This window comes from Mobula hypostoma, chromosome 6 (genome assembly GCF_963921235.1).
Source record: "Mobula hypostoma chromosome 6, sMobHyp1.1, whole genome shotgun sequence".
In the NCBI taxonomy this organism is placed as follows: domain Eukaryota; kingdom Metazoa; phylum Chordata; class Chondrichthyes; order Myliobatiformes; family Myliobatidae; genus Mobula; species Mobula hypostoma.
In genome coordinates, this window is record NC_086102.1 from 48,033,940 (window position 1) to 48,054,033 (window position 20,094).

Sequence of the window (20,094 nt, forward strand, 5' to 3'; positions counted from 1 at the left end):
TGTAACAGGTTAGACCTGAGTAAGAATCTGCAAGTCCATTCATTTTGAGGCAACTTTGCAGCAGCCAGGAAGAAAAATAAGAAAAAAGCTGTTTCAAAAAATGATTATTGTAATGTTATTTGTTTTAAACTATGTTTTTCAGTTATTTAATTTTTAATTGAATTATGCCAATATTAACATGACAAAGCCTGTATTATGAACCTGCCATCTCTGTTGAGGATTTTCTTAGCTGTTTCAGTTGAAATTACACTTGCCCACCTATTTGACCAGATTACACTGTACAAAATGTTGGTGCCATGAAAGTTCTTCAAGAATGTGGATGCTCTAAATGTGGGGTAATTGTGTTCTCAGCAGCAAGTCCAAGCAATGAGTTATCCTTTGTAAACCTGATTGAATAAGGCTTGGTGCAAGTTGCTGCATTCTGGTGTTAGGAGAGAATAATGGACATCTCAATGGCACCATGCTGTTCAGAATAGAACTCATTAGTGACCACAGGCAATCAGCACATTAGCATGAATTTCCATGCAGTACATAGACAAGACACAATGTATGACCATTTTAAATGCTGGCGAAGGTACAAACCCAGTTTAAGTTGCAAATACAGACCCCAAACCAGTTACTTTTTCCGAGTAGTAAGACTGATCAACACCTCCACCCACTAACTCTACCACTACTGTATTATTTCCTGTCAGTCACCTTATTGACAGCTTAGCTTCACTTTATAGGCACACAATCAGTCTATGTACGTAAGCTATTTCATGTATTTGTATTTACTGCGTTTTGTGCTGTATTATTTTGTTCTCCTTACACGTGTGTACAGAATATTACATTAAACAATCTTGAAATGTTAAATGACTGAACGTAACATAAAAGACTGCCTCCAGGGCAAGAGGCACACTTCTACACGATCATGAGACGCGATAATTTGGGTTTCCACATATAACAATAACAAGAGAGCTAGATCCATCGAAAATATGGTGTTCAATTATGAACGCTTTTGTGGCAATTCCGAGATTACGGCTGATGGCTCCGCGGTGTGGACAACACGCCCTCACTGTGACGCCCAGGCTGGCGGGCATTTTGACCCCATGCAGTGTGTGTTTCCGGGTTAGGAGCGCAATCAATTGACAGGCGTTGAGAGTGGCGACAGTATGGCGGAGCGGGGAGGTAGGTAGGAATGGCGGCGGTTTATTTGTTTATATTTATCGGGAACATCGCATACAGAAAAGTTGTGGCATTACGACAGCATACTATAGGATTGTATGGTTGAAAGACCAAGCTTATTTTTAGTTTGATCTTTGCCAATTAAGTACGTATGCATTATTATTACAGATATGCCACTGTTGTGACCAGATTTCCCACGAGCTTGATCAAGGACATTACAGACCTTTTAGCCGTAAAATTGTTAACGATGGAAAAAAAATACAGTTGCAATGGTGTATTTAATATCAAAACTGTGTCATATTGCTTCTGACGTAAATCAGAAAACAACGCAGGAATAGTAGATAAAATATACATCATTTATTAATGTATACTGTTTTTAGAACAGTCCAGTGCAAAAAACTAATGACTGATTCAAAATCTGGAGGTTATTGCACAAAAAGGTTATCGACTGTATGATATTTTCTTAATTAATACTTTAGGTTATGTGGCCAGTTTGTGTTTCCATCATATTTTATTTACATTTTTTCATAACGAAATGAAGTCACCTGAAATGAAATTCCCTAAACTGATATTTTCTCAAGACCTCAAAACTATGGAACTTCTTAATCATTTTCTTGCTGCTGCCATCTTAAAGCTTTTGAACCCAGAACATCATTTCTCTCTGTATTGTGTTACAGTTGTTCATCTTGATTTCTCAAATCTTAAAACGTTTTACAAGTTTATTTATGTTGAACAGAAGACATATTCACCAACTAAAATATGGTCAACTAAAACATGGCAAGTTTGAAAAACACCTTAACATGAAGGAATGTATATTTAAGACATCTATGGGTCACATTCTAAGCCAAATTTGTGATTGTTGTTTTACATATGATAGGAACAGCATGCAGTAAAATATCACAAAACATTTCACACAAGGAATAATCAAATAAAAGTTGAATTTACGCTTTTAGAATCAGAAGGATTGTATGTTGTTCAGTTGTCTCGAAAATGCAGAAAATGTTATGCTTTTTAACTATCCAGTTCAAGCACAGACAAAAAATAATAGAAGGAAATATTATTTGAAACTACGTAAGTTTTTAGAAGAATACAAAATGTTCACCTGAGTCTAAAAATTAGTTTCATTACTAATTTGGAAAATTAGTGCTTTTAATTGTACAGCACACTCACCCAGTCAAAACTAAATACATGATCTTCAGACTTGACAAACATTACCATTCTACTAAGGTGAAATTGGAAATAACAATTTGCTCCAAACATTTGGAAAACTACCTTGATCTTTTCAATTTGCAGTATAATTGAAACCTTTGGATTTATTTAAAAACTGATTGCAGTTCTTGTAGAATATCTCATTTTGTGTTGTTGAAAAATACCATTTATTACTTTATATTTCTCTTTGTATACTCGCATTTTGTAAACTAAGACATCACAGTGATTTCCATACTGGAGGAAATGTTTTATTCTTGAGAACAATGAAATATACAAGTAATATACATTACTTTTGGGGCGTAAACTAACATTTTTCTCAACTAAATATATCCTGATGAAGCATACTGGCTCAAAACACCGACTGTTTACTCTCTTCCGTAGATGTTGCTTGACCTGCTGAGTTTCTCCAGCATTTTGTGTGTTGCTTTGGATTTCCAGCATCTGCAGACTTTATCATTTTTGTAACATTTTTGAATGTTCTTTTTAAGTTTTGCTGCAAGTATTCTAATTGGTTTTGTGGTATATTAACACATTTACTGTGTGCTGATCTCCAACAGCTGTTATTCATATGTAGACCCTTGGTGACTCTCAGCAGGGCTTTTTGAGTAACAAAATTTTGCAGTTGAGCTCAGTCCTCTACTTACTATTTTTCTCTTAGTAATATATTTCAAAACATCTGCTGGCATGCTGTCAGAATGGTCACAATTCTGACAGCATGAACCAGTCTGCAACTTCCAGGAACACACCAACCAATGGTCCTTCACATTATTAGAAGCAGTTTACTTCCCCCTTTTTAATAATGGATACTGAAACAACTGTATTCTTTTCACTGTCTTAGCTCAATTGAGACAGATTTGCAGTTATGACTTTTTATGACCACGCTAACAGGAGGCAATCTATCCAGCTTAATCCCGTTTTTAGTACTTGGTCTAAACCTTAAAGACGATAATATTTCAAGCATTCGCCAGAAAATGTTACAATGTGGTGAAGATTTCTGCATTCAGCACCCTTTTTACTCATTGAGTGTTGGATTCCTGGCACTATCTGGGTGGATACGTTTGTTCCTTAGCTTGTTCATTCACTTTAAATTTATTAAATTTATTGACCTGCTAAAATAATGAAAATAAGGGTCCAAAGTGAATAGAATAACACTGGAAGACCAGAACCTGATTTAGGAGATTTTTTTTAACCTAATAGTTATGTGGAAACGAGCAGGGTCACTGATCTACTCATACTTTTCTGACATTATCCAGAATAATGTTTTTTCTTGTTTCATGTGAATGCAGCTCCAGCATTGGAACCAAGTCATCAATTGCTCATGACTTTGAGCAAACCTTTATCTTTCTCATACTAGCTGCTTTTTATAAGAGCTTCTCAGCTGCGTGGCAGAAAAATAAATAATTTTATGTTCTCTCATTAGGCCAAAATAGTGATGATGAATCCTATGAGGTTGTAGATCTGAGGGAGTATTCAGGACAACACGCATGGTGGGGCCGTGTTTTCGGACGTAATTCTGGTCCAGTTGCAGAGAAATATTCTGTAGCTACTCAGTTAATGATGGGTGGTGTAACTGGCTGGTGAGTGTGTAACTGTATTGCATATTGTCAAACTTAACAATCTATTGTTACAAATCTCTTCCTCTTTCCCTTCATGTGTGTATATGTGGAAGCAAAATGAGTACATAAAGTACTTGAGTGAAAATGCTCTTGGGAATTGCTTTATATGTATATCCAGAAGCCATGATGATTTTAAAACAACATAGTATCTGCTCAAAGTCTGATACCTGAAAAATTAACTGTTTCCCTTTCTACAGATGCTAGGTGACTGTAAGTTTTTCCAGCGTTTTATATTTTTGTTTCAGATGCAGCTTTGTTTTGATTTTCATATGTTTTAGATGCAAGTGCTATATAAAAGATTTCTATTTAAATAAAATTATCACATACAGCTCAGTAAATCACGTGCTTAGTTTCATTTTGCACAATTCAGTTTGGTGTTACGTGATTGAATGACAATCCTTATTCTGCTAATTGTAATGGTCCTATATTGAAATAGTTTGGTAATCTGGATTTGTAGCTTGTAACTAATTAAGAGGATATAGAAATGTGCTGAAGTTCACACAAATGAGATTGCACAGAGCATTCATGTGGGATATGAGATTGGGTTGGGAATATCTGATCATGTTGCCATAAGGGATTTCTTCAATTCTCAGTTGACTTTTGCAATTTTTTCTTTTTCATTTCAATTACAATAGGTTTTAGTTATGTTCCTTTGTATAAAGAACATGTTTCTGTCATTTATAAAACTGTTAACCAGAGTAGTTACTTACTAAGAACAAAGTTCCTCTGTAGAACTTACTGGTTCTTAATGGAATACTGTTCCAAGAGTGGTCTGCACTCTTTTCTGCAGGAATAGATGTTGTCTGTTGTAAGCCGTAATTTTTTGGAGTTGCTGGCTGCTAGCTAGTTTAATTTTGCTCCCCAGCCCCACACCACTCTGTGTGTACTCGGCCCCCTCCATTGTCAGAGTGAAGCCAAATGCAAACTAAAGGAACGACTCTTTTTTTCCCTCCCCCCACCAGGGGTTAGTCTACAACCCAACAGTATGAACATTGAATTGTCCATATTTAGGTAAACTGCTCCCTCTCTGTCCCTTTTTTTTCTCTTTCTGATCTACCCAATTCCTCTCACATCCACTCTAGCCCCCCATCTCCTTGTTTCTTTCCTCACCTTCATTCACCCTGTGTGGCCATCACTCACATTTCTAACACTGGCTTCCCTCTCTCCCTACTCTTCACGTTTGCCCACCTCACCTCTCTTATTTGTTTACATGCTGTGCCTTCCTGTTCTATCAGATTCCATTATCTGTAGCCTTTTGTTACCTCCCAACCTCTCTTGCTGTGTCTTCCATCTGCCTATCTGCTTCACCTGGATCCACCTTTTATTTGACATTTCTTGTTACACACTTCCTCCTTGACTTTCCCCTATCTTTCAATCCAGATGAAGGATGTCAATCTAAATCCCCAACTGTCCATTTTCCTCTGCAGTGCTGCCTGACACACTGTTTTTCCTGCTTTTTGTTTGACGTCACATAAATTATCAACTTTTAAACCCAATACTATGCTTAGAATGTGTCTCAATAAAATGAAAATGAAACTGAAAGCTGTTAATGCAAGGGAATTCATGTAGAGTATTACATTTGCATTAGTAATATACTTCTCTTTCATGTTTGATGTATGAGATGGAACTCCCTGAACACAGCATCAGAAATATATCCAAAACAACATTTGTACAGAGATATCTCGGATCTGAAAAGTAAGACCACTAAATACTTGATAAAAGCAGAAAACCTGCGCAGTTTCCGAACAGTTAAGAGGCATTCATTTAATCACTTATCCTGATAGCTTTGAAGTTCCAAAAGGGAGATGGACTAGTTCTTTATTTATACTTGCATATTTCTAGTAATTTGAAGTAAAACTTTAAGTGATACAGATTTACTCTAATATTTATAATTGATGTTTTAAACAGAAAAGTGGCAACGCAAAGTTCTGAATACCAGCGTGTAATTCTAATTTTGGCTAAAAATTTGGTCTGATGGCTATCATGTTTCCTCTTGGAAAAAGAAAATTAGAATAAAATTAACATTTCGCAGAGCTGAGGTTTAGGCTATTAACAAATAATCTGAATTGATTACTCATTTGTAAATTGAAAAAAGAAGGTCCAGGAAAATTTAGTATAGGAAGAAATTAAACTTTGAAAGTTTAGTGTGTACTGTTACTTCATCATGTCTGAAAACAAAATATGGCAGATGCTGAACATTGGAAATAAAAATAGAAAACTCAGACAATACTCAGCAGGTCAACTGCATTTATGGATAGAGAAACAGAATTGATGTGCAGTTACTGACCTTCCCTTTCTACTGAATCAAATAATATTTTTTGTTTAATGTGAGGCTAAAGTTAAATTTACATCCTGCTTTACTTAACATTTAGGTGTGCAGGCTTTGTATTTCAGAAGATTGGCAAGCTAGCAGCTACAGCAATTGGAGGTGGATTCCTTTTGATGCAGGTAAATACAGTATATATATTCATCTTATTTTTATAAGTATTTGTGGAGAGGTTTGATAGCCTTATTATTAATTAAGTGGGACTATGGGACTGCTTTAAAGTCAGTAAAAAAGGGATCTGCACACAGCCAAACCAGAGTAGCTTAAAAGAGAAATAAACACTCCAGATTTTGTTTCAGATTTAAGTCTAAACCAGAGCAACAGTGGTAGATACAGTTAGCTATTTTCATTCAACGACTTGCTCCACAGGTTCATTTTATGTCCTAAGTAAAAGGAAAGTGGTATCTGGAAAGTGTCAACCAATACCAGAATTGGAATCAGAATCAGGTTTATTACCGCTGATGTACATGCAGTGGTCACTTTATTAGGTATGTCTGTGCACCAGCTTGTTAATGTTAATATGAAATCAGCAGTAACTCAATGCATAAAAGCATGCAGATGTTGTCAAGAGGTTCTTTTGTTGTTCAGACCAAACATCAGAATGGGGAAGAAATATGATCTAAGTGAATTTGACCATAACATAATTGTTGGTGTCAGATGGGGTGGTTTGAGTGTCTCAGGAACTGCTGATCTCCTAGCATTTTCATGCACGACAGTCTCTAGAGTTTAAAGAGGATAGTGCAAAAATCAAAACAAAACAAAACACATCTAATGGGTAGCAGTTCTGCGCCTTGTTAGTGAGAGGAGTCAGAGAAAAATGGCCAGGCCAGTTCAAGCTGACAGGAAGGTGACAGTAACACAACTAACCACAGGTTACAACAGTGGTGTGCAGAAGAGCATCCCTGAATGCATAATACATTCAACCTTGAAGTGGATGGGCTACAACAGCGAATGACCACGAGCATATACCCAGTAGCCACTGAGTGTATGTCATGAACATTGAGTGTGTGTTTTCAGGCTTCTGTACCTCCTCCCTGATGTTAGTAATGAGAAGAAGGTATGTCCCAGATGGTGAGGGTACCTAATAATGGATGCTGTCTTCTTGAGGGACTGCTCTTTTAAGATGTCCTCAATGGTGGGCAACATTATGCCCATGATAGTACTGGCTGAGTCTACAACTCTATGCAGCTTCAGTGAGATTAAGTAAGAATTACCCTCACTGGTAGACTAAAGTTAAAGATCTTATGCTAGTTTGCTTTTGCAGAGATCATTGCAGCAAAGAATCATTATCCTGTTATACTTTTAATACATGTGGTGATTCAAACTTTGAAGTTAACCATTCTCCTGATTGCAACAAAGTAGTATGGAAGTGTACAGGATTGAAGTGTGATATATAGTACCAAAAAAAATGCTGTATGCTCTCTTACCTATTAGACTAAGAAAGATGATGAGCTGATGCCAAAATTCCACCATTAATGTTTTGATTTTTGTACAAAGTAAATGCTAATTAGTTTGTCTGTCCAGTGCTACCGAGCCCAAGACCAAGCCCATTGTTTGAAATCAGTGGCTATTTTAAATTTCCATTTGAAAAGATATAAATTTTATATCTGAAATTCAAAATGAAACTGAATGGATACTTGTCCTTTCCAGGAAATATTATGCAATGGATTCCAGTTAATTGAGGCAAATTGGGATCAGTACATTTTGGCCCAATTAAGTGGCTGCCCAAATTAGCAAAAGTTGCATGGAGGTAGTTTAAAAAAGTATAAAAAAGACAAACTACTGTTTAACTTGGTAACAAATTATGTATTTAAGTGAAATACAGAACAAATTAGAACACTACCAATACTACTGGTCGTTGTCTGTTGTACCTGGCGATGACAGGAAACCTGTGCAGGAGAGTTTTTAAAGTGGAAAAGCCATTGCACTGGGGCAGTTCCACTCTCTTGACCTCGGAGGTCCAGGTCCCGTGGAACGAATAGCCATTACATCTGGGGTCTTCCCTGGTTGCAGTGGATACCATAATTTCTGTGCTTCATCTTGCCCTTTGCTGTCCATGCAGCTTTGCAGAACTGCCTTCCGGGCTGTTGGATCTCACTGTAAATCTCATCTGCCCAGTCCACCAGAGCTAACTTCACATGCTATGACAGGCATGTCCTGATCTCACCAGGGTATGAGACTCACCAGCTTCTCTCATCTGGTTTAGCCTGCCTGCCGAAGCAGTGTATTGGCATGTGGCCACTTTGCATGCAAACGGCTACTTGGAGCCATAGATGAGAGTTGTCTGTGCAGTGAGAGCCAAAGGTAGCATTCATGATGATTGTCATTACCTTCAAATTCTTCCTGGTTCCTAGCTTGCTGAAGTAGTGAAATCATTTCATTTCCACTGCCGGCTATTTCAGGCATCTCCAAGCTTGAATGCTTGAAACTGCGGTGAGCAAAACAATTCTGAATTGTCTTACTGCTTGCTTCTTACCAACTATGTGACAAAAATCACTGCTTTTAAACATATACACAAACAGCTGACACAATTTAAAAACTGTTTGTTCTAAGCATGGTGTAGTTAGAAAATGTTTGGCAACAGTTTCCTGCCCCAATAAAGCAGTATATTGTCTCAAATAAATGAAGGGAGTTCCAGCTATTTTTTTCAATTTGTTTTGGTTCTCTTAAGAGTTGTCCCAAATCAGTGGCTGCCCTGATTACCCAATGCCCCAGTTAACCAGAATCCACTGTATTATCAAAGTCTTGATTGAAGTTAGAGTAAAAGTTGTAGAAGAAGTTAAAATTGATAAGGGGCTACGTGAAAGATTGGCCATAAAGTTAATCATTTTCCTGTCTGGATGGCTGGTATCCAATGTTTCTTGGGGAATTTGGGATTAAGAATGCATAAAAGCTTCCCATAATTTCCTAATGGTAAATATGACATCTGTGTACAAAGAGTAAGAACATGCCTTTAATCCTTATATTGATCTTCATGATGGTGAAGATTTTCAGTACACTGACCAAGATTCAAGATTCAGATTTATTTATCACATGTACATTGAAGCATACAAATGTGTCATTTGTGTTAACAACCAACACACCCAAGGATGTGCTGGGGCAGCCCACAAGAGTTGCCACACTTTTTGGTGCTAACATAGCATGCCCACAATGCTCGGCAGAACAACACAGAACACAACAAACCAAAACACCAGTGACAAAACAACAGCAGCAAAACAAGTCCAGTTCCTCCTTCCCTATGTCCACTCACCCATGCTCAGAAACCACCATGACAGGCTGTCTTTGGTCTCCAGTCTCCACTGGATTTGGACTCGCAGACACAGGGCCTTTGGCTTCTCCAGCGGACTCGCAGGGATTTGCAGACTTGAGACTCCGGTCTTACAGACTGGGGCCTCAACTTCTAGCCTTCCAATTGACCCTTGGGCCTCAATTCCTGGCATTGACCCCAGGCCATGCCAATCATGAACTGTCAGTCAGGGATCTGTGTGAATCTGGAGTTTAAGGCCTGGTGTTCAAAATCTGTAATTGGCAAGTCCTGGTCTCAATCCCGAATGTCGAAGATTGAAGTTGGAGAGTCCAAATGCTAAGGCCTGAGATTTGAAGCTCCTGGGGCAGCATGTCTATAAGACCAGCCAGGAATACCTCTGGCAGTTTAGCAGGTCCCGGGGTTGGAGGTTTATGTGAGTCTGAAGTTCGAGGCCCAGAGTTCCAAGTCCCATGATGGGTGAGTTCTGGAGTCAATACAGACGGTCAAAAACTGAATTCGGCGAGTCCGGATATTGAGGCCCAATGGTCAAAGCCACTGGGTTGGTGTGTCTGGAATTCAGAGGCTCGATGTCTGTGGGTCCAGGCTAGGGACTGCAGTTTGAGGGCCTGGAGGTACCCTATCTTGTCTGGAGGCCTGTCTGTATGTGTGAATGGGTAGGTGGGAAGGAGGGAGGGAGGATAAGAACTGGTTTTGTTGCTGTTGTTGTTGCTTGTGTTGTTCTGTTGAACATTATGAGCATGCTATGTTGGCGCCAGAATGTGTAATGACACTTGCAGACTGCCCGCAGCACATCTTTGGGTTGTGTTGGATGTTAACAGAAACGATGCATTTCACTGTATGTTTCAGAGTAGATGTGATAAATAAATGAATCTGAGATAAATTGTGATGTAATAACCTTGACTGAATTTATTGTTGAGATAACAAAAGTTTAATGAAGGGAATGCAGTCGATGCCTTTAGTATGGATTTTCAGAATGTTTGACAACGTTCAAAACAAAGGCAGATTAACAAAATGGAAGTCAATGGAATGAAGTAGCCAGCAGCCACATAGATTAAAAAATGTCTTAAGCACAGAAAACAGTTGTGCTAAATAATTTTCTATACTGAAAGATGGTGGTATGCCACAGGAATCAGTGCCATCGTTATTTCAAAGTTTGCAGAAGATGCCAAACAGATGTGGTAAGCAGTGACAAACTGCAAAAAGCTACATGCTTGCATAATGGATAGAGAAATACTGCATGAAATTTAATACAAAAGGAGTGCAAAATGTTGTATTTGGGTATAAAGACTAAATGGCTCACTTCTGAAAGTAATGCAGGATCAGAGCCATTTATGTGTATAAATATTTGCATATATGATTTATATATAAATTATGTACATTAAGAATTGTGTGCATAAATCTTTGAAAATGGTTAGACAATTTGCTGGGGGTGGAGGGCTGTTGCGCTAGAACGTCAAGGGAAGACTTGATAGAGATGTGCAAGATTATGACAGGTTTAGAAAAGTAGTAGCTGTTCTTAGTGGTGAATGGTTCAGGGATCAAATTATGTATGATGTAGGGGGTTTGTAAGGTTTTTGTTTATAAAGATTAAGTACTGATCTAAAAGTCACAAAGTGTTGAAACAGAATCGGAGGGAATTTGAGAAGCAAAGGAAAATAACTTGAAGGGCAACAGGAAGGAGCAGTGGAATATGACTTAGTGGAATGCTATTCAAGGTGCCAGCCTGAGTTCCTTAAGCTGAATGGACTCCTGTGCCAAAATAATTTTATGACTCTAATCTGTAATTTAGTTATTAGAAATATAACTGATACTGGAAATTTTGGATTGAGGGTATTGATTTGAACAGCACACTATGTTGAAAATCCAGTAGTAGGAGCAGAACTTTTGATAGATGAAGTGAGATGTTTTCTGATCAGTTGATTGCTTGGTGGAACAATAATCAAACTACATCATTACAGTACATAAAAGCCACAAGACCTTTTGACATAGCCATAGGTACATTTTTCATATTTATTTAGAACCGTTAAATTTCCAGAGAAACTTCTATGAAAAAAAATGATATAATAGGCACTAATAAATCTTGAGTTTCCTGTTAAATCAATATTGCTTAGTACAAATTATCAATTGAAACTGTGTAAAACATACTTCATTTTCTACAGACAGCCTGATTATCCACAATAGTGTGACACTGTTGGAAATAGGTGTTTGAATTTGTAAGTCTGGTGTAAGATCTATGGAACATATTTAAAATATTCAAAGAACTGTCATGAAACTTCATTTATTTTTTAAGGTTGCAAATCACAGTGGCTACATTAAAGTAGATTGGAAGAGAGTTGAGAAAGATGTAAATAAAGCCAAACGACAATTGAGAAAAAAAGCAAATAAAGCTGCTCCTGAAATCAACACCTTTATTGAAGAGGTGAGAGAAATGAATATTTTCTGAACTCTTAGTACTCTAGCTGAATTTATTGATCTCACTATCAGTGTCACTAATGTGATCAGCCAATTTACAAAGAAGGGGCAGCAATGGTTTAAAGAATACATATTAATCTACTATTTTTTTGGTCAGTAGGCTTTGTTCCAGAAAGTTTCGTCGCTCATAGTTTGTACAGTAAGGATCACAAATTTCTTGCCCACGGATTGTAAATCCAGTTTGAATGCACATTTGCCCTTTCTCCCTTCATTTTTTTTCTCCCTCAAACCAAAGGACTTTTCATTAGAGCCTAGTTGACCTCCCTTTGGCTGAGGAAGCAATATCAATGTTGATTTGTTGTCCACTGTCATACTTAACTGATGTGACAGGATGGTATTCCCTTTTCTTGATAGAGGGACTTTTTTATTCTTTAGCCTGACCCTTTTAATGTTTGACATGAAACACCTTGATCGGATCTCATTCAGAGATTTGTCTAACTTGATAAATAACTATTAGAGAACTTAGGCAGAAGGGATCATGAATTTGCAGATCATGGTGACATGTAATTCTACTACTGCTAAAAATCCAAGGCAGAGCCTCTTGTTTTGGGCTCTTTCCCATCTGGCATGCAGGTCATATCAACTGGACAAAGAAAATTCTTCTCACTTTGAAAACTGGATAATGTAATAATGTTGTTAGAAATCAAAAGGATGAGATTAAAGGACATGGCTTTAAATTTTTGGTTATAGAAAAAAAATCCTACAATAAGATGAAATGAGAAACCATAAGTATTTACTCTTTAGGAGTCACTTATTACAGCATTGGCCATGTTATTACTTAAGAAGTTATTGATGATTGAAGTGGTTTGTGTTAAGGTAAATGGATACAAATTGAATGGCATTAGAATTTCTGTTCATGGAAAATAAGCAACTGGTGTATCAAAATAAACATGTTGTAATTGGTACGCAATATGTACTTCTATCAATCTAAACCAACATTAACTATCATACCTTCCTAAGCCTATGGAAACTGATGAAGGAACTATTCTTTTTTTTTTAATTTTATTTTTATTTGGATAAGGAATTCACAATTATCATGTACTTTTTTCACACATATAACCTTTTCCATTTTTTTATATGTATAAAACTACAATTATTTATACATTCTTAAGTACACATTGAGATGATATAAAAGGAAAATAAACATTTAAATAGATAATTATGTACTGTGGTAAATCTAACCTATTAGGCTAAGTAATGAAATTAGTTGTTAAGAAAAATGGTAATAATAGTTTCCATACAACCCTTCTGGACCATTTCCACTGGTCCAAAATGTTGCGTACAACCCTATATACCAACCATTGTAGGTGTTTATATCCCAATTTGTTCGTGCTTGTTCCTGCCCGCAGACATAATTATCCAATCCCTATGTACTTATTTAATTTTTTCTTTTTTTTTTATCCCTTTCCCAAATCTTTCCCTTTACTTGTGTTAATTCTCTATTTTCCAAAAAAAAACAAACAAACATTTAGACTAGGGGTGCTTACGTTAGCAATATTACTGTGTTGATGAGAAGAGCAATATAAATCATTAGGAGAGTCATCTAAAGTCTGCTCGCATTGGGGTTATATATTCAATCCATTTATTCCAGACTTGATAAAATGTTTCTTTTTGAGTTCTCAGGGAGTAAGTCAACTTTTCCATTTTAAATATTTCCAAGATAATTTTGTACCAATCTTCTAATGTAGGTGGTATGGGATTTAGCCATTTTCTAGTGATTGATTTCTTACTTGCCGCTAAGAGGGCCTGCAGCAACTTTATATCTTCCTTCTGTTCAAGGAACAATACATGCCCCAAATAGAGCGTCTCAAAGTTCAGAGGTATCTGGGACCTAAGTACCTTAACTAATGTTCTATGAATACCTTCCCAAAATAGACTTAATTTAGGGCAATCCCAGAAAATATGAAAATGATTTGCCTCCTTGGAGCCGCACCTTCTCCAACACATCACATTTGTATCTTTATATTTTTCCTGATATGGGGTCTTGAAGTATCTTATAATGTTTTTCCAACAATGTTCTCTCCAAGTCAAAGAATTAGAAGGAACTATTCCATAGTCTACTGTGAGTGTTCCATCTTCCACCATCCTAAGAAAGTCAATATGGGTCCAAAGTAGCAAGGTGCTTGACTTTAACGTGTCTGTATTTTCATACTTCTTGGTGTAGAAACTGCAAAAAAAAAGGATGCTGTGCTATCATCTCTCTCCTACCACCCTCCTCCCTGAAACCAGGTGTAGCTACCTGGATGCTTGCTTCTTTAATGTATTGAGTTAGAGACAGTGCAACCAAGCTATTTGATAATGGATCACCTACCTGATTTAACAATAGTGATGTTAAGGAAATTCGGCATATGCAAGAGATCATATTTGAGGAATGTAGAGTATGTTAAAGAGGAGAGCATTTGAAAACTGATAAATTTAAAATTACATCTTTGAAGTTTTTTAGGATTTCTCATTGGACTATCCAAAAATATTGATATTCTGTGATATTTAAATGCATGAACAGATAAAATGATCTCAAACACGAGGAAATCTGCAGATGCTGGAATTTCAAGCAACACACAAAAGTTGCTGCCTGGCCTGCTGCGTTCACCAGCAACTTTTATGTGTGTTGTTAGAGAAAATTATCTTTTTAGATTGCATAATTGTTTGTGTTGAAAGAGAATAACGTTTATAATTTTAGTAATAAGTGCAAAAGATTCTTTAAAAACCTTGCATATATAGATTTTAATTTGGAACAGCAAATTGAACATGGTTTTAAGAGTGCAGTCTTTGATCATAATATCTCTTTACATACAAAGCACTGGATACCTAATAAAGCATAATCTAGCATACATCGAGTTTTAATGACCTTTTTCTGAGTGATGCAACATTATCATGTTCTTAAATGTGATAAAATAGTATTAATATTACAATATTATTTAAAAGAAAATCTCTCTTTGAATTAAAGTTCTTGAATGTGTATTGTTTACCTCCCACAGTCAGCTGAATTTGTAAAGAAGAATATCGTGCTCACAAGTGGTTTTGTTGGGGGCTTTTTATTGGGTCTGGCCTCTTAAAGAATTTCCAACTATGCAGACACAGTAACAACTATGAAGACAAAACTACAGTTTGGTCCTGAAAGTATACTGCACCAAACCAACAATGCTAGCACGTCAGTATTGCAGCTTCCCAAGGAACACTGGAAAGTTCAAGCCGCACAATGAAATATTAAAAGGACAAAAATAATCATCCTGCACTTTTGATTTTAGTTAGTTGAACTAATCTGGTATAATTTGTATAGTAAGAAAAGCTTTAAATTCATTTTTGAGTTTTTTATTTGTATATTATTTTCTTGTCAGTTCATGCTGTAAACATCTTTACAAGCCATATATACTGTATTTTCTGTTGTTTAGACTTTTTACACAGTATTTAAAACTTTAAAAAAGAAATCTAATTTATATATAAAGAGCTTATTATGTCTATCCGTAATTTAGTCTGAGGCTCTGTCATATCTTTTCAAAATGCAAGTCAATTTTCTTATTAAATACTGCTTTTGATTTTGATATTGAATTTAAGCTCTGTCAAACAAGGATAATTTTGCAAATATTGTTTATGTTTATAGTCATCCTATCTAACCAGCTCTATGTTTTAAAATGGTTCCGGAAAAACACAGTTAAGGTCTCTTGCTACTGAAACTTTTGCAATTAGTTTTGATTGGCCAGAGAACTTAAATTTTAATTCTCAATCTAGCTTGCTACAAACAGTGCTATTTCAAAAAATCTTGAGTTCTGCTGATCTCCCTGGCTTTTAAAATTATTTGCTTGGAAAGTTTGCAACACATCTTCAGGGCCTGACAAGATGTCCCTTTAGACCTTGTGGGAGGCTAGTGCAGAAATTGCAGGCTTCTTGGCAGTGAGGTTCCAGAGGATTGGAGGATAACTAATATTGTTCTGTTGTTCAAGAAGGGCTCAAAAAATAAACCAGGAAATTATAGGCCAGTGAGCCTGACTTTAGTAGTGGGTAAATTATTGGAAGGTATTCTGAAGGAAACGATATATAAGTACAGTAGAATCTCTTTAATTGGGACATATCGGTACCAGTAAATTATGGCCTAATTAGCCGAAGTTTCTTGGAAATAGTTAAAAAGGTTAAAAAAAATACAAACTACCGTTTAACTGAGTAACAAATTATGTATTTAAATGGAATACAGAACAAATCAGAACACCAACCATGCTACTACAGTACTACTAAATTGTGTATTCCTCCTAATAGTTATTGACGGAGGAATTCATCCAGTGTACGCTGTCTTGTTCTTTTGATTAACTGCAAATGAACAAAATCAGTGCAGACACCTAGTGTAGATAATGTACTGCCTGCATCCATTACTTTCAATGATTGTATCTTTTAAATCTTAGTTTTCATTGCCGATACCTTCAAATTCTTTGTAGTTCCTAACTTCTTGCAGTAGTAAAATCATTTCATTTTCACTCCTGGCCATTTCTGGCATCTCCAAGCATGAATGCTTGAAACCACAGTGAGCAAATCAGTTCTGAATTGTCATATTGCTTCCTTCTCGCCAACTATTGGTGACAAAGATCACTGTTTTTTGAACACAAACACATACAACTAACAGTATTTTAAAACTGTTTGCTCTAAGTGTGCAATTGAACCTAGTTAGAAACTGCTCAACAACAGTCTCCTGTCCCAACTAAGCAGCTTAGTGTCCCAAATAAATGAAGGGAATCCCGGCTATTTTCTCAATTAGTTTTTGTTTTTAAGAGTTGTCCCAAATTTGGTTAACCACAATCCACTACTTGGATAGACAGTCCTGATTAGGGAGAGTCAAAAATGGCTTTGTGTGTGGTGGCATGCACAAAATGCTGGAGGAGCTCATCAGGCCAGCCAGCATCTGTGGAAAAGTTATCAGACGTTTCTGGCCGAGAACCCTCATCAGTCCTGATAAGGGGTCTTGGCCCAAAACGTCGACTGATTACTCCTTTCTGTAGATGCTGCCTGGCCTGCTGAGTTCCTCCAGCATTTTGTGTGTGTTGCTTGGATTTCCAGAATCTGCAGATTTTCTTGACTTGTTTGTGGTGAGTTATGTCTATCCAATCTCAAGAGATTTTTTCAGGAGGTTACTAGGAATATTAATGATGGAAAGACTACATGGACCTTAGCAAGGCCTTTGACAAAGTCTCACATGGGAGCCTGGTCCAAAAGGTTCATTTGCTTGGCGCTTAGGATAAAATAGTAAATTGGATTCAACAATGGCTTAGTGGGAAGCTACAGCGTGGTAGTAGATGGTTGCCTCACTAACTGGAGGTCTGTATCTAGTGTTGTACTGCATCAACTTGCCTTTAGAGTACTGTACTTATTGGAGAAGACTCGTACAGATTGGATTTACTTACATTTGGAAAAGAATGGGCTAAGGGATTATCGGCATGGTTTTGTGCAGGGAAATCATGCCTTACATAGGACTGAGTTTTATGAGAATGTGCTGGGCATAATTGATGAGGGTAGGGCAATGGATGTTGTCTACATGGACTTCAGTAAAGTATTCAGCATGGTCTCTAATGAAAGGCTAATACAGAAGATAAGGCACATGGGATTCAGAGAGACTTGCATTTGACTTCTAAAGTGTATTGAAAACTTAAGGAAATTTAACACTACCTGCCATTTCTCTTTCCATATTTCCAACTGATCTGTCTTGTTCTGTATCCTTTAACAAGCTTATTCCAAATGAGAGTAAATCCAATCTGTAAGAGTCTTCTCCAACTTTATTGATTTTTGTTTCATATTTCAAAGAGAGTTGATAAATATGTTTGTTAATTTGCATTAAATAGAACATAAAATGGTACAGCACATTACAGACCCTTTGGCCCAAAATATTGTGCCAAGCCTTTTATAAATTCCAAGATCAATCTAACCTTTCCTTCCCACCACCTTCCATTTTCATCCTTTGCCTATCTCAGAGCTTCTTAAATGTCCCTTAATGTATCTGCCTCTACCACCACCCCTGGCAGTGCATTCCACACACCCACTACTCTCTGTGTAAAACTCTTAGCTCTGATGTCTCTGCCATACTTCCCTCCCGAACACCTTGAGTTGTCCTCCCCCTGTGTTAGCCATCTCCGCCCTAGGAAAATGTCTCAGGCTGCTACTAAGTCTATGCCTGTAATCATCTTTGTCAAGTATCCTCCTTCACTCCAAAGTGTAAAGCCCCAGTTCACCCAGCCTGTCCTCATAAGGCATGCTCTCCAGTCCAGGCGGCATCCTGCTACATCTCCTCTGCACCGTTTCTAAAGCTTCCACATCCTTCCTATAACGAGAGGATGAGAACTTAATACTCCATATGTGGTCTAACCAGTGCTTTATAGAACTGCGACATTACCTCATGCTCTTGAACCCAGTCCCTTGACTAATGAAGGCCGACACACCATACACCTTCTTAACCTCCCTATCGACTTGTGCAGCAATTTTGAGAGATCTATCGATGTAAACCCCAAGATGTTTCTGTTCCTCCACACAATAAGAATCCTATCATTAACCCTATATTCTGCCTTCAATTTCAACCTTCCACTTCACACTTTTCTGGATTGAACATTTGCCACTTCTCAGCCCAGTTTGACATCTTATCAATGTCCTGTTGTAACCTACAGCACCCTCCTATGCTATCCACAACATCACCAACTCTTGTGTCATCTGAAAACTTACTAATGCACCTTCCCACTTCCTCATCAAAGTCATTTATAAAAATCACAAAGAGCAAGGGTTCCAGAACAGACCTCTGTGGAACACCACTGGTCACTGACCTCCAGACAGAATATGCTCCATCTGCTACCACACTTCTGTGTGCAAGTCAATTCTGAATCGATACCGCCAAGTTTCTGATCCCATGCCTCCTGATGTTCTGAATGAGCCTACCACGGGGAATGTGTTGTCAAATGCCTTATTAAAATCCATATATACCACATCTACTGTTCTGACTTCATCGATATGTTTTCTTACTTGCTTAAAAAAAATTGTCTTACAAATGACCTGTCCCTCACAAAGCCATGCTGACTGTCCCTAATCAGACTGTGCTTCTCCAGATACTTGTAAATCCTGTCTCTAAGAATTCTCTCCAATAATTTGCACACTACTGCGTAGGGCTCGCTGGTCTATAATTTACAGGGTTATCCTGTTACCTTTCTTGAACAAAGGAATAACATCTGCCACCCTACAATCCTCTGGCACTACTGTGGTCGGTGAGGACATAAAGATTCCCATCAAAGACGCAGCAATCTCTTATCTCGCCCTCTGTAGTAAACTGGGTTATATCTTGTCCAGAACTGGGGACTTACCTATCATAATGTTTTTCAAAGTTCCAGCGCATCCACTTTCTTAACACCAACATCTTCCAGCATATCAGCCTATTCTACACTGACCTCACATTAGTCAAGGTTCCTCTTACTGGTGATTACCGAAGCAAAACATTTATTAAGGACCTACTTTATTATTTCCTGTCAATCACCTTATGTACAGCCTAGTGTCACTTTATTGATACACTATCAATCTACGTTTATAAGCTATCTTAAATATTTATATTTATTGTGTTTTTTATTATTATTATTATGTTCTTTACCTTTTTTTTGCACTGCATCAGAGCCAGAGTAACAATTATTTTGTCTCCTTTACACTTGTATACAGGAAATGACATTAAACAATCTTGAATCTTGAATCCTTGCCTCCTCCAATACTGGGGATATTTTCTTATTTTATCTCTGATTGTCCTATGCTCACTCTGGTCATCCTCCTGTTAGAATTGTAGAATATTACAGCACAGAAACAGGCCTTTTGGCCCTTCTTGGCTGTGCCGAACCATTTTTCTGCCTAGTCCCACTGACCTGCAGCTGGACCATATCCCTCCATACACCTCTCATCCATGTACCTGTCCAAGTTTTTTTTAAATGTTAAAAGCGAGCCCGCATTTACCACTTCATCTGGCAGCTCATTTCACACTCCCACCACTCTCTGTGTGAAGAAGCAGCCCCCCCATGTTCCCTTTAAATTTTTCCCCC

At 37.3% G+C, this 20,094-nt stretch overlaps 1 protein-coding gene across 1 annotated transcript; it reads left to right on the top strand.

The window, feature by feature from the left end:
• Nucleotides 1–1,099: 1,099 nt before the first annotated feature.
• On the top strand, nucleotides 1,100–19,770 carry fundc1 (FUN14 domain containing 1). The gene is made up of 5 exons (XM_063050777.1): nucleotides 1,100–1,167; nucleotides 3,794–3,950; nucleotides 6,362–6,437; nucleotides 11,874–12,002; nucleotides 15,034–19,770. Exons 1-5 carry the CDS (start codon nucleotides 1,152–1,154, stop codon nucleotides 15,109–15,111), a joined length of 456 nt encoding a protein of 151 aa, XP_062906847.1. The 5' UTR covers nucleotides 1,100–1,151; the 3' UTR covers nucleotides 15,112–19,770.
• Nucleotides 19,771–20,094: the final 324 nt, after the last annotated feature.

Bases quoted from the DNA above. Each gene is read 5' to 3' on its own strand.
- fundc1 (XM_063050777.1), top strand. The intron at 3,951-6,361 runs GTGAGTGTGTAA...CTTAACATTTAG, and splicing joins ATGGGTGGTGTAACTGGCTG to GTGTGCAGGCTTTGTATTTC. The intron at 6,438-11,873 runs GTAAATACAGTA...TTATTTTTTAAG, and splicing joins GTGGATTCCTTTTGATGCAG to GTTGCAAATCACAGTGGCTA.